This window comes from Gracilinanus agilis, chromosome 1, assembly GCF_016433145.1.
Source record: "Gracilinanus agilis isolate LMUSP501 chromosome 1, AgileGrace, whole genome shotgun sequence".
Taxonomy (NCBI): Eukaryota; Metazoa; Chordata; class Mammalia; order Didelphimorphia; family Didelphidae; genus Gracilinanus; species Gracilinanus agilis.
In genome coordinates, this window is record NC_058130.1 from 724,712,439 (window position 1) to 724,732,396 (window position 19,958).

Consider the following 19,958-nt stretch of genomic DNA (forward strand, 5'->3'; position numbering starts at 1 on the left):
CTTGCTGAGGATCACACAGCTAGGAAGTATCTGAAGTCACATTTGAACCCAGGACCTTCCATCTCTATCCACTGAGCCACTTAGCCTGCCCCTGCACATTTCTTGTTAAAGTCTAAATTGGTGAATTATCCGTTATTGAAAGTTTTCTCTTCTGGCAAATCCCATTCTTCCTCCTCATTGGAATTTTTGCCCTTTTGTGTCTTCAGACCTTCCTTTGTGAGAATCTAATATTCCTTCTGGGCCTATCTCCCCTGCGACTTTTTAATCCATGGGCATCTACTGATCCTTCATCTGAAATGTTTACAGTCTGCTTTCTCCACTTCTAAGGAGCACATGTCAGACTCAGGCATGATTTTCTATCCTCTACTGCAAATGACAAGAAACAGGCAGTGGTCACTTTCCCCCAGAGTTCCCATCATTCTTATTCTGGTAACTAGGTCCTCTTTGCTAGCAGATCCAAAAAAGAATTTCCCCTTGTTGGTTCCTCTACATTTTAAAATGCAAGAGTGGGGATACATTGAGTCAATCAATCAATCACCCAGTGACCCCAAACCATGACACCATAATTAGGTGAGAATACTTATATTGAATCAACAAATTTAAAAAAAAAAAAAGGCTTTAGACTAGGTAAAAATGGTATTTATTAGTTTAGGAGTTCTTTTTTAAAAGCCATGGATGAAACGGCATGACTTGTACAGGAAGTATATTTGGATTTGCTGACAGTTCATCATGCTCTGTGGGGTTTGTATAAAACCAGCAAACCAGTTTGGAACTATCTGAGCATAATCTGAAATGACCAGTTAAAAGATCCTGGGCAAGTCACTTTACTTATCAGCTTCAGTTTCCTTATCTATAAAATGGGGATAATGAAACCTTACAGGGTTATTTTGAGGATCTCATGAGATCACATATATAAAGCACTTGTGAACCCTAAGGTGCAAAATAAATGCAAAGAATTCTCATTGGAGACCTTCCAAATAAGTCCCTGAGAAGGAATTTCTTCGGTGTGGGTAGGAGAGGACCTTGACCAGAGGAGGACCTGGAGAACTTTGGAAGATCAAAGGACTTGGAATTTTCATTGGTGTTTTAGCAGCACCCCCAAAATGGCAGAGACTGGCAGCAGTGTCCATGGCAGATGCTAAGGATGAAAGACACTTGAGGAAAGGCAGCTCCAAGACTACAAGGAGCCCATCCAAAAAGCTATAACATCTGTAAGAAGAACTACAGGAGTATCCCTGCAAAGGGGGAAGAAAAAAGGCTTCCAGTCCCCAAGAGCTGAGAGTTACTTCTTTGGCACATGTGTACCCCCTCAGCTTGAGCCCTTTCCCCTCTGGATTCTGTATATACTTGTGGTAAATCGAGTGTGTCCCAGACTTCACCACTGAGACATAGTACTAAGAAAAGCCCCCATCCAGCTGCCCAAAGAGCCCCAAGGGGAGAAGAAGCAGACCCAACCTACTAGGGCAAGTGGAGTAGCGTGAAATCCTAGATCAGGAGGGTGAGTCGAGACGTTCTTCGCTTTGCAGAGATTTAGGTGCCAAGAGATAGCTGGGTCACTAAAGTTCCCATCACTACTATATTGTGCCTCTGGGGCCACACTTATGATCCACTTCATCTCATTTCCCTTTGGGTGTTAGAGGTCTAGAGTAAACGCCAATGACAAAAATCGCTTCTATTTCTCCTGTTCTCCTCCTTCCTTTACCCAAATGATCTCTGTTATGCTTCCTTGCTCTCGTTCCTGGATTTCTTCATACAGGTCTACCTTCTTAAACATCCAGTGGGGCCCCTTCCACCTATCTGGTTTCTTATAAAGAAGATTTACCAATCCAGGGCTATTGCCCAATCACAAGCAATCCATTCCACTGGGTTTCAGGGACACCTTACTGATTGACTAAATTTTTTGTGTGTAGACAAGTATAGAAGATAAGGTTTTAAAAAAATCCTGCCTCGGATACTTAGCAGCTGAGTGACCCTGAGCAAGTCATTTTAAGTTTCCTCTCCTAAAATGGGATAATAATTATACTTTTCCTCCAGGACTGTCATAAGGGACCAAATGAGATCCTATCTTGTAAAGCTTTTGCAAACCTTAAAACTCTATGTGAATGAGGGCTATTAATATGAATGTATTCAAACAAAACCCGGGGGAATTGCTTGTCAGCTCTGGGGGGTGGGTGGAAGGGGAAGGAGAGAATATGAATCGTGGAACCATGGAAAAATATTCTAAATAAATAAATAAAATGGATTAGCAAAAAAGAATAATAATAAAATTTTTAATTATTAAAAAATATGACTATATTCTGGTTTTGTGCCTTCTAATTCTTTTTAGGATAGTCTCACATGTCTAGGGTGGTTATTGGACATGCTAGAGGGCAGGGTACTGGACCAAGTGAACTTTTTGGGTCCTTTTCAGTCCTGAGATTCAATAATGTAGGTTACTGAACACAAGGTGAACCTTTAAAATAGTCTATTTAAAATGAAAGTATGCCCTAAAAATAATTACGAAGTAAAGCCTTACTTAGCCCAATTCATACAGAAGTCAAGACATCAACCACTAACATTCATGGGCCCTCTTCAAAAAGAAAGGATAAACAAGTTACTAATTTTTTACTTGACATTTTTTCTCATTCAAGGACAAGTGTTTTGAGGTCACTTGGGTTACCATTAAATATATGCTATGGCATTAAGTGTATGCTAAAAATATTATTGGGGGGCAGCTGGGTGTCTCAGTGGAGAGCCAGACCTAGAGATGGGGTGGGGGTAGGGGTCCTGGGTTCAAATCTGGACTCAGACACTTCCTAGCTGTGTGACTCTAGGCAAGTCACTTAACCCCCATTGCCTAGTCCTTACCACTCTTCTGCCTTGGAGCCAATACACAGTATTAATTCTAAGATGGAAAGTAAGAGTTTTTAAAAAAATGTGTGGTTATGGGCTACTCAGGTTTTATATGAGACAGTTTTGGGGAGGTAGGAAAGAGGGGGAGAAGGGAGAAAGCCTGGTTTCAATTTGCGTGGTCCTGGTATATACATTGACTTAAAGAAAGCTATTCCATTAGGTCTTGATCAATGATACATGTAAAACCCAGTGGAATTGGGCATCGACTAAGGGGCGAGTGGAGTTTGGGGGAGAGGGCAAGAGCATGAAACACGTAACTAGGGGAAAATACTCAAAATAAAAATTAAAAATTAAATAAATAAAAGCAAACAAACAAATAAATAAATAAATGAAGCTATTCCAAACCTCACTGAGAATTATGTTAGGAACATACCCTTCCTCTGTAAGGCAGCCCAGGTTTGAACTGCTTTCGGGTATCCTTGGAATATCGGATCTCAATGAGCTGTTTCTGAACAGGGGTAGAATCATCAAACGTGACCTGCTGACTGCCATCCACACTGGTCACCGTCGCCCAGATGTTGACAGTGCCTCGAAAGTGCTCTGGGACATCTGCGGGCATCATATCCTTCACACACACGTCAAAGACCGCAGAGCCGTGTATCTGCAGGGAGAGACAGGAAGGAAATGGTCTATACTCCAACAGCTTGGGGGGAAACTTTCCCTTTCTTGGAGGGTTTGGTACTTTGTTTCTCTTGGCAAGTGGGGGTGCAGGGGAAGCAGAATGTGGAAACAAAGTTAAACCCCAAATGAGACACAAATTTTTTACAAACATGCGTCTTTCCTAAAACTTTCATCTAAAAACTGGGTTGACAGTTGTTATTGTTGTTACTGTATTATTGTATTGTTGCAAACACTTGTTTATGTATTGTAATTTTGTATTACTGTAAACAGTTAACTGTTTAATCCAGTTTTATTTATGCCGTGAATGGGAAACCTCTAGTCCACGAGCTGGACTCTGGGCTTGGGATGTATTTTGGCTCACTCCCTCATGCATGCACCAGGAGGTCATGGCTCTTTTGGAGCCTGTGCTTGCAAGGAAGGCGTTAAATGCACCAATATTCTGAAACTGCACAATAAGGAAATCTTATACCCTTGCCCATAATTGTGCCACCCTTATGCTCTTGAACTCTGAAGTTCCCCCCTTTGATCATAATCTTCTGTCCTTCCACTTCTCCTTCTGCATCATCTCTCTTAAACTAATTCATTACTCTAGAACTTTTAGTTCCTCCATCTTTCCCTGCTTTGGCCCTTCGTCTTGACCAGTTCATCTATAAGCCTATAATCCTATAAACCTATACATCTTCCATTTTTGAATCTCTTTTCTCATTGTTCTAGTGCTATTGATGCCCTTATTCAATCAGGTCTGATTCTTCATGACCCTGGGGACCACAGTATGTCAATATTGTCCATAGGGTTTTCTTGGTAAAGATACTAGAATGATTTGCCATCTTCTTCTCCAGTGGACTAAGGCAAACAGGCCAAGTGACTTGCCCAGAGTCACCCATCTAGTACATGTCTGAGTCCAAATTTGAACTCAGGTCTTCTTGACTCTAAGGCCAATGCTCTATCCACCATGTCACCTAGCTGCCTCTATTGATACTCTACCAATTCCCAATCTTACGTTACTTTCACCTTCATCTTTTCCATTATTGTCCAATGCTGTTGAATGCTACTGGAGGAAGTTTCAAAACCACATTTTCACTGGGTCCACTACAAATTCATACTAGCTAATCGCAATGAAAACCTCGTTGCTACCTTCTTCTCTGACTGAATCTCTTAGACATATATCAGGTTCAAGAGTTTATGATTTATTTTTTTTAGGAGTTTGCTTATGGCTTGCTCAATTTCTGTGAGATTGAGTTACTTTAGATTTCTATTTCTATTTGAGGTATTCATTTGGGTATTTTATCTTTGAAGATGCTCATCTTTTCCTTTAAGTCCTAGTTTTGACGGCACATGGTTCCTGAGGATAGTTTTCTGATAGCTCTCTTATTCTGTCCACTGTAAATTCACCATTCTCAAGTAAGAGCATGAATCATGTAACCATGTTAACTTTTCTAAAAAATAAAAATTATTAAATGGAAAAAAAAGAATTGCTTGAACACATGGGCTGATGGGGATAATATTGGGGATGAAGACACTAAACGATAACTCTAGCCCAACTATCAATAATATTGAATTAGGTTTTGATCAATGATACATGTAAAACCCAGTGGAATTCTGCATTGGCTAAGGGGGGTTGGGAGGTTGGAGTAGAGGGAAAGAACATGAAATGTGTAATTATGGAAAATATTCAAAATAAAAATAAAAATAAAATAAATAAATATCTCAGTTGATAACCCACCAAAAAATTCACCATTCTCATTTTGATTTTGGCAATCTAGACTTCTCTCTTTTATTTCACTTAAATAAGCTAAAGTTTTTATCAACTTAGTTTTTTTAAGTCTCTGTTTTATTTCTATCTTGATTTTTAGTATTTCTTCTGCATTTGTTTTGTTTTGTTTCCAAATTAGGATTTTTCTTCTCTTCTTCTGTCAATATAGTACTAAGTCTTTTTGGTTATTTTAGCTTTGTCTATTTTAAGGTAATTATTCCCACCAACTCTTCCTTTCACCCTCTACAATCCCTCCACTTCTCTTTTTTTTACTCTTTTCCTTAGTGTTGAAGTTTTGTTTGACTTATTAGTTCTTTTTTCTTCATTTTATCCAGTTATTTCGCTCTTCCTCCTTTCCCACCTCCCTTAAGTATTCAAATAAAATCTCTCTTCTCCTCTCCTTCACCTTGTTTTGTTCATTAGGTTTTTTTTTAACTTTATATTCTATACTTTTTATCTCTACAGGATTTCTTTTCCTCATTCTCTTCATAATCTTCACTTTCTGTCTATTCTAGACTTTTATTCTTTGATTCATGGCCCTTATACATGTTTGATCCTTCTTAGTCTCTGTATTGCTCATGGAACTAAAATTTCTAAGGTATCTATTTTGAGTTCCTTCTTCTAAATGGTTTCTATATTATAGTCTTTTAGATCTTCTGCCTTTGGCTTTTTTCTGTATTGCCTCACTCTTAAAAATAGCAATTCCTATAGGTGATAAAAAGGACATTATCCTATGATGGAAATTTTCCTAACTCTGACTGCACAGCTCATCACTGACCTTTGCCTTCCCCAAAGTTATTTTTTTCTTCATTGTGCTGAAATCTTCTCCCTGGGTCTACTCTTCTGGGTGTCAGTTGCCCCCAGCAGCTTTGATTTTCCTCTCCCTGAGGTGATTGAGTGGTCTCACTAAGCTTCAGATTCTTGTATATTATAACCATTTTTTTGGATAGAATAATTCTCTTCTCCCATTCATCAGTAGTTCTTCCTCCCACCACTGAAACAAGATTTTCCCATTTCTTGCCCCATTTTTCTATTCCTCCTTTTTGTCTGCATTCTGATATTCCTGTAGGTTTTCTTCTTCTCAACAGACTAACAGGAGTTATTTACCCTTCATTATTAGCCAGGAATGACAGAAGGGGCAAACTAGGAGAGCCAGGGGAGAGTCATCTTAATTCAATTGCATAAACATTTAAGTGCTTATTATGTTCATAAGGCAAAGATGCTAGTAATCTTCTTCTGAGACCACAGCAAAGGTAGAAAGAAAGTGAGGGGTAAGTTTGGGGGTGGTCCAGCAGGGTTTGGAGGCATATGGAAAGAGAAAAGAGCTAGATCAAGGAAGATGGTCTGAATTTTCCTTATCAAAGCTAATGCCTCTATTTTGTGTCTGTGATCCTCATCCCCTGCCATCTTTTTTTGAGAGCGTTTCCTAGTAGTCATTTCCCTCCTCTCATCTTCTGTTTCTCCCTTCACAGCTTACAAATTTCCTTACCTCCATTGTTCTGAGGACAGGGTGTCCCACTTCATGCCTATAGTAACCCACGCCATTTATAGTCATGTTGATCAATAATTTCCCAGTTACTGGTTTCCCAAACGTGTATCTGGAGGAGAAAGAAACAATATACTTCCTTTGCAGGGGTAAGAGATTGCCACACACAAAATACCCTGGAAATTCTTCAAGACTTTAAATAGATCAGATCACAAAGCCATGGGCTGTCAGAACTGATGGGAAACTCAGAGATCATCTAATCCATTGTGAACAGACTTGAAAAGAAATCCCCTGTACAATATACCAAATGATGGCTATCCATACTTTGTTTGGAGGCCTCCAGAGAAGAGAATTCCACTGCTTTCTAGGGTAGTACTTAGGGACGGTTCTAAACTGATAGGAAATTTTTCCTTATACCAAGTTTAAAACTGCCTTACTTCAGAGGAAGAACTACAGGAGTGGAAACACAGAAGAAAAACAACTGCTTGAACACATGGGTCGGGGTGGACATGATTGGGGATGTAGACTCGAAACTACCACACCAATGCAACTATCAACAATTTGGAAATAAGTCTTGATCCATCGATGACACATGTTAAAACCAGTGGAAATGCGCACTGGCTTTGGGGGTGTGTGTGAAGGGGGATGAAGGGGAAAGTACATGAATCATGTAACCATGGAAAATTTTTCTAAAAAATAAAAACAAAAAACAAAAAAAACTGCCTTACAATTTCTATATTCACTATTTCTAGACCAGTTACCTGGGGCAAAGCAGAACCAGTTTAATATCTCATGGTAGAGATAGCTATGTCTATGTCTATATCTATGTCTATATATCTATCTATATCTATATCTATCTATCTATCTATCTATCTATCTATCTATCTATCTATACACACCCCAGTTCCCTCCTCTCTCAGAAATTGGTTGTGGGATAACCCTCGGGTGCTGCCTCATCAAGGACCTGGTCCTTCTGAGGCTGTGACCCCCTTGAGAAGATAATAGTAGCCCACTATTTTTTTTTTGCAAAATTTGCTATATCTTGCAAAAATATAAATTGCCTTCTTGGCTTTTATTGTACAGTCTTGTACTAAATAATTTCTGTGTTGCATTTTGAATCTTTGTAGCATTTTAGATAATGTTGTATTTGTACTTTTCTTATGTAGAATAGAAGAAAATTGTATTAAACGAACCTCAAGGGTTGAAAAAAAAAACACCCAACCCTTTTTTTCAAATTCACAAATGTCCTTCTTAAGATGTGGCCTCCAAATTTGAACAATACCTCCAGGTATGGCAGAAGGCAGTGGGACAACCAACCCTCCACATACTCCTGGACATTAGACTCTATTATAAATGAGTGGCTTTCATGTACTCTAATCTTTATTAATGCAGGTCAAAGTTGCCTGGACTTTTTTGGCTGTTGGGTCACACTGTTGGAGGATAATTGTATTTTAAGGTTTGCAAAACACTTTACCTAATTATTTCATTTGGCTTGATCCTGACAAGGGTCCTGGAGGTAGATGCTAGTATCATGGCCATTTTATAGATAAGGAAAGGGAGGCTGAGGGAGGCTGACACTTGTTCAGGGTCACACGTCTAATAAATATCTGGAACTTGGGCTTTCTTTACCTCCAGTATGGAACTCAATGAGATTCTCTCTGTAAACTGCTTAGCACAGTGCCTAACACATAGAAAGCACTTAACAAATACTTTTTCCCTTCCCTCTACCCACCATGACTGAAAAAGAAAATGGGTTGGTCGCATGGCAAGAGGGAAGGTTGAAAAAGTAGGCAGCACGAGTATTCCATTGATATCCTCAAGACACGTGAAGAAAGTCCTTGGGCATAGCGTGGTATTGGAAGCTCCTGGCTGTGTTGCCATTAGAAGACCAGGCAAGCAGGCTCAGCTTGGTATACTTGGCACGACACCCCTTAAAAGTCATCTAACTGCCATCAGACACGTATTAATATTTGTAACACATAAGAGACCCAGATGACAAAGGCTAATTTATAACCAGAAAGAGGACAAATTGAGATTTTTGTCTCTCTCAAGATTGTTGGAAACGCTTATGCTTTTAAGCATCGAGTCATCCATCTTGGTGCACAAGACACACTAATTATAGAGTCACAAAATGGACAATCTACCAAACTTTGAACCCTATTTAGAAAAGAAGGCACCACGTCTGCTGGCTTGGAGGAACCTGAGCCTCTCTCTGGGGCCCGTATTGACTGAATGACTTAAAGGTGGCTGAGTGAGTCACAATCTCTCAGCCCTTTGGCAGCTCTCTCTGAGGATAGGTTACAGAGAAGAAGCCAACCTGCACTCACTGATAGCAGGAGTTTCCTCATCCAAGTGTTCCCCATTTCAGTGAAATCACAGGTCTGCTACTTATCTCTGTCTCCTTCCCTTATTTCACTTCTTCCACTGGAAATATGCTGTGGTCTACTTGCACCTGCAATGGGTCTCTCTTTCCACTGCCTTGGGGTCACCCACAACCTTTACTTCTCAGAGATACCAGCCTTGGATATGTTTGAAACGTAGTCTTTAAAAAATACACAAAGCCCATCTAGAGGTGAAGTACAAAGAATCTTTCTGAATGAGCCCCGACAGGGCAGTCTACATCTTCCTAGGAAGCTGCTATTGTTGTCCTTCTTGTTAACCTTTTATCAGCCCATTCGCTAAACAGAGAACTCTCTTATCAGCTCATTGTCTCTGTATTTTTTGACAGTGAGTTCTTGATAGCTAGAAGGGATCTCCGAAAACATAAAAGGAAACAGAAAAAAAAAGGAAACAGAAAAAAAAAAGGCTGGAAACAGAAATCCCCTCTGGGGTCCACAGTGCCTCTGCTTATAGATCTCCAATCACAAGGCGCTCATTACCGCATAACATGGTCTGTGGGACCAACTTCCAGAGAGAAGCTCAGACATGGAGCTCCGAAGCTACGTAGGCAAGATCCATTACCACCACTCAGCACCCTCTGCCTTCCCGCACCTTAGATGTCCTCTCTGTCCTAGTTTTCCACCTTTAAACAATTCTGATGATTATCTGCAAAATCTTTCTATCTAGGTGAAGTCTACTGCCTTTCATTTCCCACACGTGGCTCCTCGTTTTGCCCTTTGGGGTCAAATGGAACTGGTCTACTCTCTTATTCATGCGACCCCAAACAGAGCAGTCTAGTTTACATAGATATATGAAGCTGGGGATGTCTTTTTACTTACCTGGCATGAACAGTCCCCTTCTCACAGGCTGCAAGATCCCTAATATACTGAGGTGGCTCAATGAGGAGTTCAAACTTGGGCAGCACTAAATGGAGAGGAATAAGAGGAGCAGGCATGCTTAGATGATGGATACAACAGCAAAGCACTGGCATGTGTATGAGGTTTTGCATTTGCAAAGTGCTTTATAATACATTCCATTTGCCCCTCTCAACAATTCCCTGCTGACCCCAGAATTAAGGAGAGCAAGTATTATCTCTGCTTTACGTGGAGAAATTGATATTCGAATGGGTTGAGTGATTTGCCCAAAGGCCCATGCAGGACCAATGACCAGTAAAGGGTGGAGCAGAGGTTCTAATCCAGGTCATCCCCTCTCAAATTCAGTGCACCACAGGCAGGTGAGACAGCAGAGGAAACAACAAAGTCTGGGTCCAGCATCATCATTTTGATGAAAAAATAAACAAAAAACAAAAGGGATGTTTTAAGAATTTTTTACTTATACCACAGCATCTAGTTATAGGATTAAAGGGTTGGAAGGACCCTTATGGGCCATCATGTCCAATCTCTCATGCGATACAGAAACCTTCTCAGCAGCCTTCCTGACACAGAGGCCTGGTAATAATGGTCTCTACTAGCATTGCATTTGGCTAGAAAACACTTTCATACTATGATCTCATTTGGTCTTTATTACCTCCCAGCAAGAGAGGATCATTATGCCCATTTTATAGGTGAGAAAACTCAGAACCCTTAGAAGAGTGACTTAGCTGAGGTCGTAAAGCTGTCACAAAATGCCTACTTCCACACATGTATAAACCAGATCAAACCGCTGACCATCCCAAGGAGGCAGGAAGAAGGGAGACAGTCTGGATCTTATAATTTTGGACAATATGTGTTGAAAATTATTATTATATATAATTGGGAAAATAAAATATATTTGAATAAAAAATAAATAAAATGCCTATTCCAGACACTTTTCTCTTGGGACGTGGGACTGACTTCCATAGAGAAACTCTGACATGTAGCTCTCAATAGGCAAGACCTAGCTATCATCATTCAACCATAAGCTACAATCAACCATACCAAGGGGCGGTAATATGGAAACCCTAGACTATCCTGTCTCATAAATTGCAAGCTTCTCCAAGACTTCTGGGAGATACATTTCTCTAACTCTGTCACACACAGTTCTTTGAATTTCCCCAAAGATGGACCAACAGTACACCAAAACCAGAGGCAGTGTCAAAACAATTTAAACGCTTGCTTTCTCTTGGACCCAAGAATGGGGTGGCACTTGACTTTATTGCCCTTTCCATCATGCCACTGCTCTGAAAAAAAAGTCCTTTGGAATAGTTTCAAAGTGTTGTCAGACTTACCATATTTCTGAACTTCAAAGGATTTGTTGTATGTATGCCCTTGCATTTCAGCAAAAATAAACCACTCGCCAAAGACAGGCTGATCAGACAAAGGAAAACTTACATTGACGATACCTAGATGAAAAGAAAATCCTTTTTTTAGGCATCAGTCCAATTTGTTCAGTTTCTACCATGTGTGAAACACTACGAGAAACTAGGAATAAGGGAAAGAGAAGATACTGTTCCTTCCCCCAAGTAGCTTAGAGTTTAGTTGGAGAGAATGGAACTGAAACATGTGGAGACACTTATAAAGAATGATTCATCTAGGGAAACCCCCTATCCCTGAAGGTGTTCAATCAGAGACTCAAAGGATGATCATTTGTCAAGAATGGTGTGGAGGGGATTCATGCTTTAGAGCAGTGGTTCCCAAACTTTTTTGGCCTACTGCCCCCTTTCCAGAAAAAAATATTACTTAGCCCCCTGGAAATTAATTTTTTAAATTTTAATAGCGATTAATAGGAAAGATAAATGCACCTGTGGCCATCACCGCACCCCCTCATCACAGCACCCACTAGGGGGCAGTGGCGCCCACTTTGGGAATCACTGCTTTAGATAATGGCAGAACCAGATGACCTTCAAGCTCCTTACAACTCTGATAGTGACCAGAGTATTTGTAAGGGATTAAAGTATGACTGAATAACTATAGTTTATATTTATATATCACTTTATAGTTTACAGAGCATGACAGAGGATTAAGGGGATCCCAAAAGCTCAGTATTAAGTGGTTTTAAAGATAAAAAGAGGTGAATCTTAATCTGATTTTCAAACAAGAAGTAGATTAGACCCACTATGGGTCAATGCCAAGCAACCCAGAATCACAGAGGTAGAAAGAACCATGTGGGAATATAGTTAGGGACAGTCTGATTTCTAGGGTTAGTTGAAAGAAGGGAATTTTGAGAGAAGCCCTGGGAAAGGATTCTGGGTAAAAAGGAATTGTGGGTCTACAACTGGAAATAACTGAACTTCACTTCCGTCTTGGATTTTGACCAAGCTGGAGATGGTGTGGATGTAAACTTAATGGGACTTGGCAATGGATTATAGATTTGGGGGGAAAGGGGAAGGTAAGTGCAGAGCCACGATTGACTCCAAATTTGTGAACTTGGGCTACAGGGAAACATAGCGGTGCCCTTGTCAGAAATAGGGAAGTTTGGAAGAGGGGAAGGTTTAGGGGGAACGATAATGAGCTCTTTTTTAAATGTGTTGAATTTAATATACCTATAGGGCATCCCTTTCAAAATGTCTAATAAGCAGGTGGGGCTTTGCCTGGTGTCACTCCACTCTGCATCTGGGCTCTATCTGGTTTCAACTCCATGGAAGAAGACGCCCCTACCACAGTAAGTTCTTCACCTCTGATCTAACCACCAGGCTGCTACCAGGCCTTGATTAACACTTCCTTCTTAGCCTCCTCTCCCTTCTGATTGGAGAGCTGGAAGGCAGAGTGCCAAATTCCTCCCTATGCCTTCCTTTATAGAGTGCATAAATTGTACTCAGCTCCTTCCACTTTGCTTTTGCTGCTCTGCCTGGTTTCAATTCTATGGAATAAGAAGACCCCCATGCTGGATACCCCTTGGCATCCCTCCTCTTGGTATGTTGTCTCTTCCCATTAGATTGTAAACTCCTTGAGGCCAAGAACTGTCTTTTCTTTTTATTAATTGCATTCCTAGAGCTTGGCACAATACCTGGCACATAGTAGGTGCTAAATAAATGTTTATTGGATTGGATTATTAGTAGTGCAGGAATAGAGCTCAGGGGAAAGACAAGGGCTGGCTATATAGATTTGAGAGATGGCTGATGATAAGATAATTGAACTCATGGGAACAGGTGAAGTCACCAAGAAAGACAAAAGAGGATCCATGACAAACAACGCTGAATTCATACTAACTGTATTAAATCCAAGAACCTACAAAGCCTCCTTAGTGAAATCCATATCAGTGTTAAAGCAATCAGTCTAACCATCCATCCTGGAAAAAGAGTAGATGAAATAACACATATTCCCTTCCTACATCACGCAAGACAATGTGCAGTCTTGGCAGGTGAGACAATCAACATGTCTACCTAGGACAGGCACTGCAGATAGATGATGAGCAGAGCCCAGAATTGATTAGGAGAAGATCAAGCTAGATAGTATAAGGGAAATTGTGGAAGATTTTCCATGATCCTAAACTGCTTACAGCTACCAAAGATCATCTCCTTAACACCAACAGTCTCCAACAAGGTGCTTTATCTCTTTAGATCGTGGAACATCATGGTCTCAGAAGAATTCAAGTCATAAATCACTCAAAGGACAATGGTAAGAGGCATGCTAGGTATAAAAAGGCTGAAATGTGTTATCAATAATGTCCTACATATATATAAAAGGCATTCATGAAGTTCTAGGTGACAGGAATATGGATATGGATGTATCATAGAGCAAGGATGAGAGATATCAGAGAGTTTGCATGCCTCAATGGTATAGCAAGATAATTTAAAAAGCAAAAGGTATGCTTCTAGTACACTGCATGGATCCTCCATGGAGAAGTTAACGGGGTGTGTGTAATTAGAATTTTGTACCCCAGGACTCCATTTCCCAGAATCTCACTTTTGTCCTCACGTTACATCCTTACATTTTGAAGATAAAGTTTCTGTAGCCCATACCCAAAGCTCTCTTTTCCTGCAAACACCGTAGGGAAAAGCTGCCTTTACTCAGGCTTTACTATTTTTAGTAAAAAACTATTATACTAATATATATTATATTATTATACTATTATTATATATAATATTATACTAATAATTATAATTATTTCTATTTCCTCTACTTCAAGTGATTTTAATTATTATAATAATTATTATTGTTATTAACAAATCTTATAAAATATAATACTTGGAGTATTGGACATTAATTTTAATCGTACAGGAGAGGGGTGGGAAGTAGCAAAAATTGCACAAAGGAAGCTATAAAAGAGCTATTAAGTCTGCGATGGTGGAGTGAACATCCTCACTGGAAAAAAAAATCCTACATCCTCCCAAGTGTCACGTGAAATTATCCAGATGTAGGATGTTGTTGCCTTCAAAAGCCAGAAGTTCTTTTCCTTTTTTTAAAACCCTTCCCTTTCCAAATTGGTTCCAAGGCAGAAGAGTGGTAAGGGCTAGGCAGTGGGGGTTAAGTGACTTGCCCAGGGTCACACAGCTAGGAAGTGTCTGAGGCCAGATTTGAACCCAGGACCTCTCATCTCTGGCCCTGGGTCTCAATACACTGAGACACCCAGCTGCCCCCCAGAAGAAGTTCTTGTGCAGGGAAGGGACACAATAAAAAGGGAGAGATCAGGGCTGGCAATGGTGATAGAAAAATGGGAATTCAATATGTCAGATGCTATAGAGCCACAGAATCCTAAGACTGGAAAGGCTTTCACAGACTGTCTAGTCCAACTCTCTCATTTGAAAGATGAAGAAAACCAGTCCCAGAAAGAGAAATGACTTGTTCAAGGTCACACAGAGAGCTAGTATCCAACCTCATGGGAATGAACGAACTCCTCAAAAGAGTAAGTAAAGGGGAAAAAGTATCAAGGAGACCAGAACTGAGTCAAAAATGGCTGAAGGGAAGGAAGGAGGCCAATAAAGGAAACACCAACATCAACGATAATTCTCATTCCAGCTCCCATTTCTAGATGGCTTGACTGCTCCCAGAGAACTGAGGTTCATTTGATCCTCCCAACAAGCAGCAATTCCTCCTTTTCACTTTAGAAACAAAAGGGATTTGGGTGCTTAAAAGGGCTGGAAGAAAAAGCAACAAACTGAAGGAAAAAACAAGGCGGACAGGACAAAGATATTACCACAACATAAGGGCTTCAGGCTGTTCCATTCGATCATCCGAGATCCCCGAGGGTCCTGCGGATTTCAAAGAGACACAGACACGGACAATCATCGTTAGCCTAGCATTCCAGCCAACAGGGAGAGAACGGGGTCAGCACAGCCAAAACAACTCCAATTCTTCAGGTCCTTCTCATCCACAATTCACTAGCACCAATCCAGGCAAAATCTCAGAAATCAAGTTTGAAAAGGGATGGAGAGACCTCGGATGCTCTTCCAGAAAAATGCTACGCAGGCTTTCTACTGTTTGTGCATAGCATCCTAGAACGTCAGCACTGGTGGAGACTCCACAAACAGAGAATCCTTCAGTGGGACGGTGGGGTAGGAGGTGGGGATCAGGGACCTCAGAAGGTCATCTGGTCCTATCATCTGACAAACGGGGAACTGGGGGCCCAGAGGGACAGAGTGACTTGGCCAAGTTTAAGCCAAGCTATGAATGATCAAGTTAAGACCAGAAGCCACGTCTCCTGACCCTGATCCTGGGATCTGCTGCTCCCTCCCTGCCCCAACTCACCCAAGACAAGGCTGAGGAAGGCCGTGCAGAACCTCCGAGGGTGACGGCTATGCCTCAAACACCACCCCCCACCCCCAGAATAGGGAATCTTCAGAAACCACCAGGAAGGGAATCGGGAACATAAGCAGAGCATAAGAACAGGCAAGGGAGGCGAGAACAAACAGAGCCTTGTACATGGGGAGGCCAAAACAGCACCTAGTGTTTCCAGGAAGATACTCACCACTATGTAGGCTTCCAGCTAAAACAAAAACAAAGAAGGAGAGTTAAGTCCCAGGCAAGGTACTAGCTCTTCACATTAATTAACATTGCTTGAGAACATGTGTTCTTTCTCTGACCTCAAATAACACTTTGTACTTCTCTAAGACACTTAGCATGTTTGTTCTAACTTATATCACAATGATTTCTCTCAGTCCCTATTCCCCATACGTGTTCCATGCTTCTGGGATCTGGGATTCTTGCTCCTGTCGGGAATTCTCTCCTTTCTTCCTGACCCTGGAATGCTGCCTTTTTAACATCCTATTCATCCTTCAAGACCCATTCAAAGGCCCCCTTACGCATGAAGTTTTTCTCATCCCCCAGCTTGGAGTAATCTCTTCATCCTTTGATCCAACATCCAAGTATGTGCTTCATTTAAAATTGGCATTCTACTTACGCACGTGCGCACACACGCACATGGACGACACCTATCATCTCTACTAGATGATTCACGTCTTATTTGTTGATAACAATCCCCCTAGCACTTAGTGATGTCCTCCACACAGTGGAAGTTTCATAAACATTTGTCAAATTGACGTGAATTCATTCAAATCCAGTCTTGAACACGTGCTAGCCGTGTGATCCTGGGCGAGTCACTTAACCCTGTTTGCCTCAGTGTCCTCAACTGTAAAATGAGCCAAAGAAGAAAATGGCAATCCACTCCAGTATTTTCTCCAAGGAAATCCCAAATGGAGTCACAAGAAGTCAGATACCATTGAAACAACTGAAGACCGAAAGACAAGCCTGACAGATACCACCAAGTTGAAATCTCCAGCTCCAGTCCCACCTTTTTCCAAGTCCTTTCTGAAGACACCAGTCCACCCAGATTCCTCCTCTCTAACTTATTTTCTAACACATGACTAGCACCTTATGTATGGTTAGCTGTTTTTCAGTCTTTGTAACCCCATTTAGAGGTTTGTTGGCAAAGATACTGCAGTGGGTTGCTTTTTTTTCCCTCTGGCTCATTTTACAGATGAGGAAACTGAGGCAAACAGGGTTAAGGGACTGGCCCCGGGTCACCCAGCCAGTAAGTGTCTGAGGCCAAATTCAGATTCAGGAAGATGAGCCTTCCTGGGCACTCTACCCATGAGACCCCCTAGAATGCTTATGGATAAGCACAGGCTAATTCTCTAACTGTCCACATGATCCAATGCTGTTGTACTGTTGTAGCGCCTGGTTGTTTCTTGTGTCTAAGTCTCTTCTTTTCCAACAATTATTCTATAAACTTTAGAGTGCAGACTGCCCTTTTCTCCCAATCCCCTTGGGTAGTGTGAATAGGACTGCCACTTTCCAGAGAAGGAAAATGAAGCTAAAGAGAGATAAAGTAGCCCCAGGATCACACAGCGAGGATGCCCCAGCGTGGGATATGAATGACTTCTGCAGAGACCTCTCCTAGAGAATAGGAACTACCTATTATCCTCTCTCTGTGACACTTGGTGTAACTGGAACAGTTTTACTTCCTTTCTTAGAATCATACGTTAAAACTTTAGTTGGGAAGTTTTAAATTATTGAATGTAATTGTAAATAACATTTGAATTTTTGAATTTTTTTGAATTTTCAATTTTAATTATTTGAATTTTTAAAAGTTTTAATAATTGAATGTAATTGTAAAAAAAGTTACTGGATGTAATTCATTTTGCAGATGAGGAAACTGAGGCCCAAAGCAGTCATGTCATTTATCCAAGGTCACATGTCACATACACAGTAGTAAGTAGCAAAAGCCAGAGTCCAAGGCGTCTTCCCCAAATCCAGTATTATTCTCATGGTGCCCTATTGCCTGTCTGGGAATGACTGCTATGTGGAGAAGCATAGCTGATAGAGAGCTGAGTCTGAGTCAGAAGACTCGGGTTCAAATCCTTCCCCAGACACTGGCTATGAGATCAAATGACTTAATATCTCAGCTCCTCAGTTTCCTCTTCTATAAAATAGGGATAAAAATACTTGAGCGACACACTTCACATGAGAAAACTGCTTTTCCAACCTTAAGATCCTATATGAGTCTGAGTTATTATTTATGATCTACACATTTATTCATTTGATAAGCATTAATGAAATGCCTCCTATGAGTTAAGCACTGTGCTAAGGTCTGAGTACACAAAGTCAAAAAGGAAACAGTTTCTGTCCTCAAGGAGCTTACATTTTTTGGCAAAGACCAAGTAGGGGCCTCAGAGTCCTGTGGCTTAACCATTTGTACATACCGAAGTTTCTGGCATTGGATAGACTCCTTTCAATAAAAATTAAGTAAGAGGGGGCAGCTAGGTAGCTCAGTGGATTGAGAGCCAGGCCTAGAGACAGGAGGTCCTGGGTTCAAATCTGACCTCAGACACTTTCTAGCTATGTGACCCTGAGCAAGTCACTCAACCCCCATTGCCTAGCCCATACCACATTTCTGCCTTAGAACCAATACACAGTATTGATTCTACGGTGGCAGATAAGGGTTTAAAATAAAAATTAAAATTAAGTAAGAAACTTGGTCTCCTTACCTTCTCATTGACCGGTCTCAGCTCTGGAGAGACCATGAATAAATTTATGAGCACTAAGACAAAGAAGAAAAGCATTGGTTAGGTGGGGCTCATATTCTCTGCCATATAACATGGAACACAGGAAAATCACAGAATCTTAGCTTGAAGGGATCTCTGTCAATAAACAATTATTAAGCACCTACTATGTGTCAGGCACTATGCTAAGTGCTGGGGAACCAAAGAAAGCCAAAAGATAGTCCTGCCTTCAAGGAGCTCACAGAATAATGGGGAAGGTGATATGTAAAAAAAAAAAAAAAAACACAGAAAAAACAACTATGCTCAAACAAGATACAGCCTAGATAAATTGAGGGTGGTTTCAGAAGGAAGGCACTAAGATTAAGGAGGACTGAGGTGTGCTTCTTGTAGGAGGTGGGACTGTAGCTAAGATTTGAAGGAAGCCAGAGAATCTGAGAGACAGAGATGAGGAAGGATCGACTTCCAGGCATAAAGGAGAGCCACTGAAAATTCTTGGAATCTAGAAATGGCAAGTTCTGTTTGAGGAACAGGGGACCTCAGAAGGTTTCTAGACCAACCTGTGCCTGAGCAAGAATAGCCTCATCAACATCCCCAAATGAGTGTTCACCTAAAATTCTGCTTGAACACCTCCCATGTTGGGGAACTCACCATTTGTACCTTGATGCAGATATGGAAACCCAAGGAACTGAGCCAGAGAGGTGCAAATGAACATATGTCACACCTGAAGCCTCCAAGTCCTTAGAGAAAGCACATGGCTCCTTGCTATAGCTCCTAGGAAGATTTCCCAGGTACCAGACCTTGGACCCACTGCTTGACCTGGAACTAGAACATTAACTTCATGGCTTCTAGCTAACATCCAAGGTCCAAGGTGGTTTCTGACACCTGCCTCGAGATACCATCTACACTCTGGCTTCCCTTGTTGGCACTTCCTTGGGAATGACCCACATCACTCTGACTAGGGTTCTGGACCTTTCAAATCCTTCCCTAGAGGCTCGGACACTCACTACTTTCAAAGGTCCATGGTGGGAGGCTGTCCCTAAGGTTGACCTGAAATCTGGTAGTTGGTCACTTTCACTAAAGAGGCTGTTTCTCCCTTCAGGGGAGGCTCACACCGATCCCTCTTCCATGACAACAGCCACTGGTTAGGATTACTCTACCTCTCTGCTTGGGCTTATACAGAGGCTTGTCTGTCTGGATAAACACAGAGGATCCTTTGCTGTCAATCGTCACCGTGGTGTAGTTGTGAAAGATGTAGCCATCTTCCGTCAGGTGGCGATTACCCCAAACCTTTAAATGGGCTTGGCCACGGAGACCCGAAGGCACCTGGAGGGAGAGAACAGAACGGAGAGGAGGAGGAGAAGAGGCCAAGCTGCTGCTCTCTTACAGTTCTAAAAGTCTAAACAGAAGCTTTTGGTTAAGAGGATTTTATTCTACCCTCATAGAATAAGAGCCCAGTATTAAACAGAACA

General features: G+C 41.2%; 1 protein-coding gene across 1 annotated transcript in view; it reads right to left on the reverse strand.

Moving 5' to 3' along the window:
* The window catches only part of CPAMD8 (C3 and PZP like alpha-2-macroglobulin domain containing 8), a 131,169-nt gene that overhangs the window by 91,314 nt on the left and 19,897 nt on the right, over nt 1–19,958 (reverse strand). The window contains exons 5-12 of the mRNA XM_044685330.1: nt 19,647–19,812; nt 18,475–18,527; nt 15,957–15,974; nt 15,186–15,240; nt 11,338–11,451; nt 9,971–10,055; nt 6,756–6,864; nt 3,266–3,493 (exon numbers count right to left, since the gene is read on the reverse strand). Of these exons, the coding sequence (XP_044541265.1) occupies nt 3,266–3,493; nt 6,756–6,864; nt 9,971–10,055; nt 11,338–11,451; nt 15,186–15,240; nt 15,957–15,974; nt 18,475–18,527; nt 19,647–19,812 (828 nt within the window). The remainder of the gene's footprint in view (nt 1–3,265; nt 3,494–6,755; nt 6,865–9,970; nt 10,056–11,337; nt 11,452–15,185; nt 15,241–15,956; nt 15,975–18,474; nt 18,528–19,646; nt 19,813–19,958) is intronic.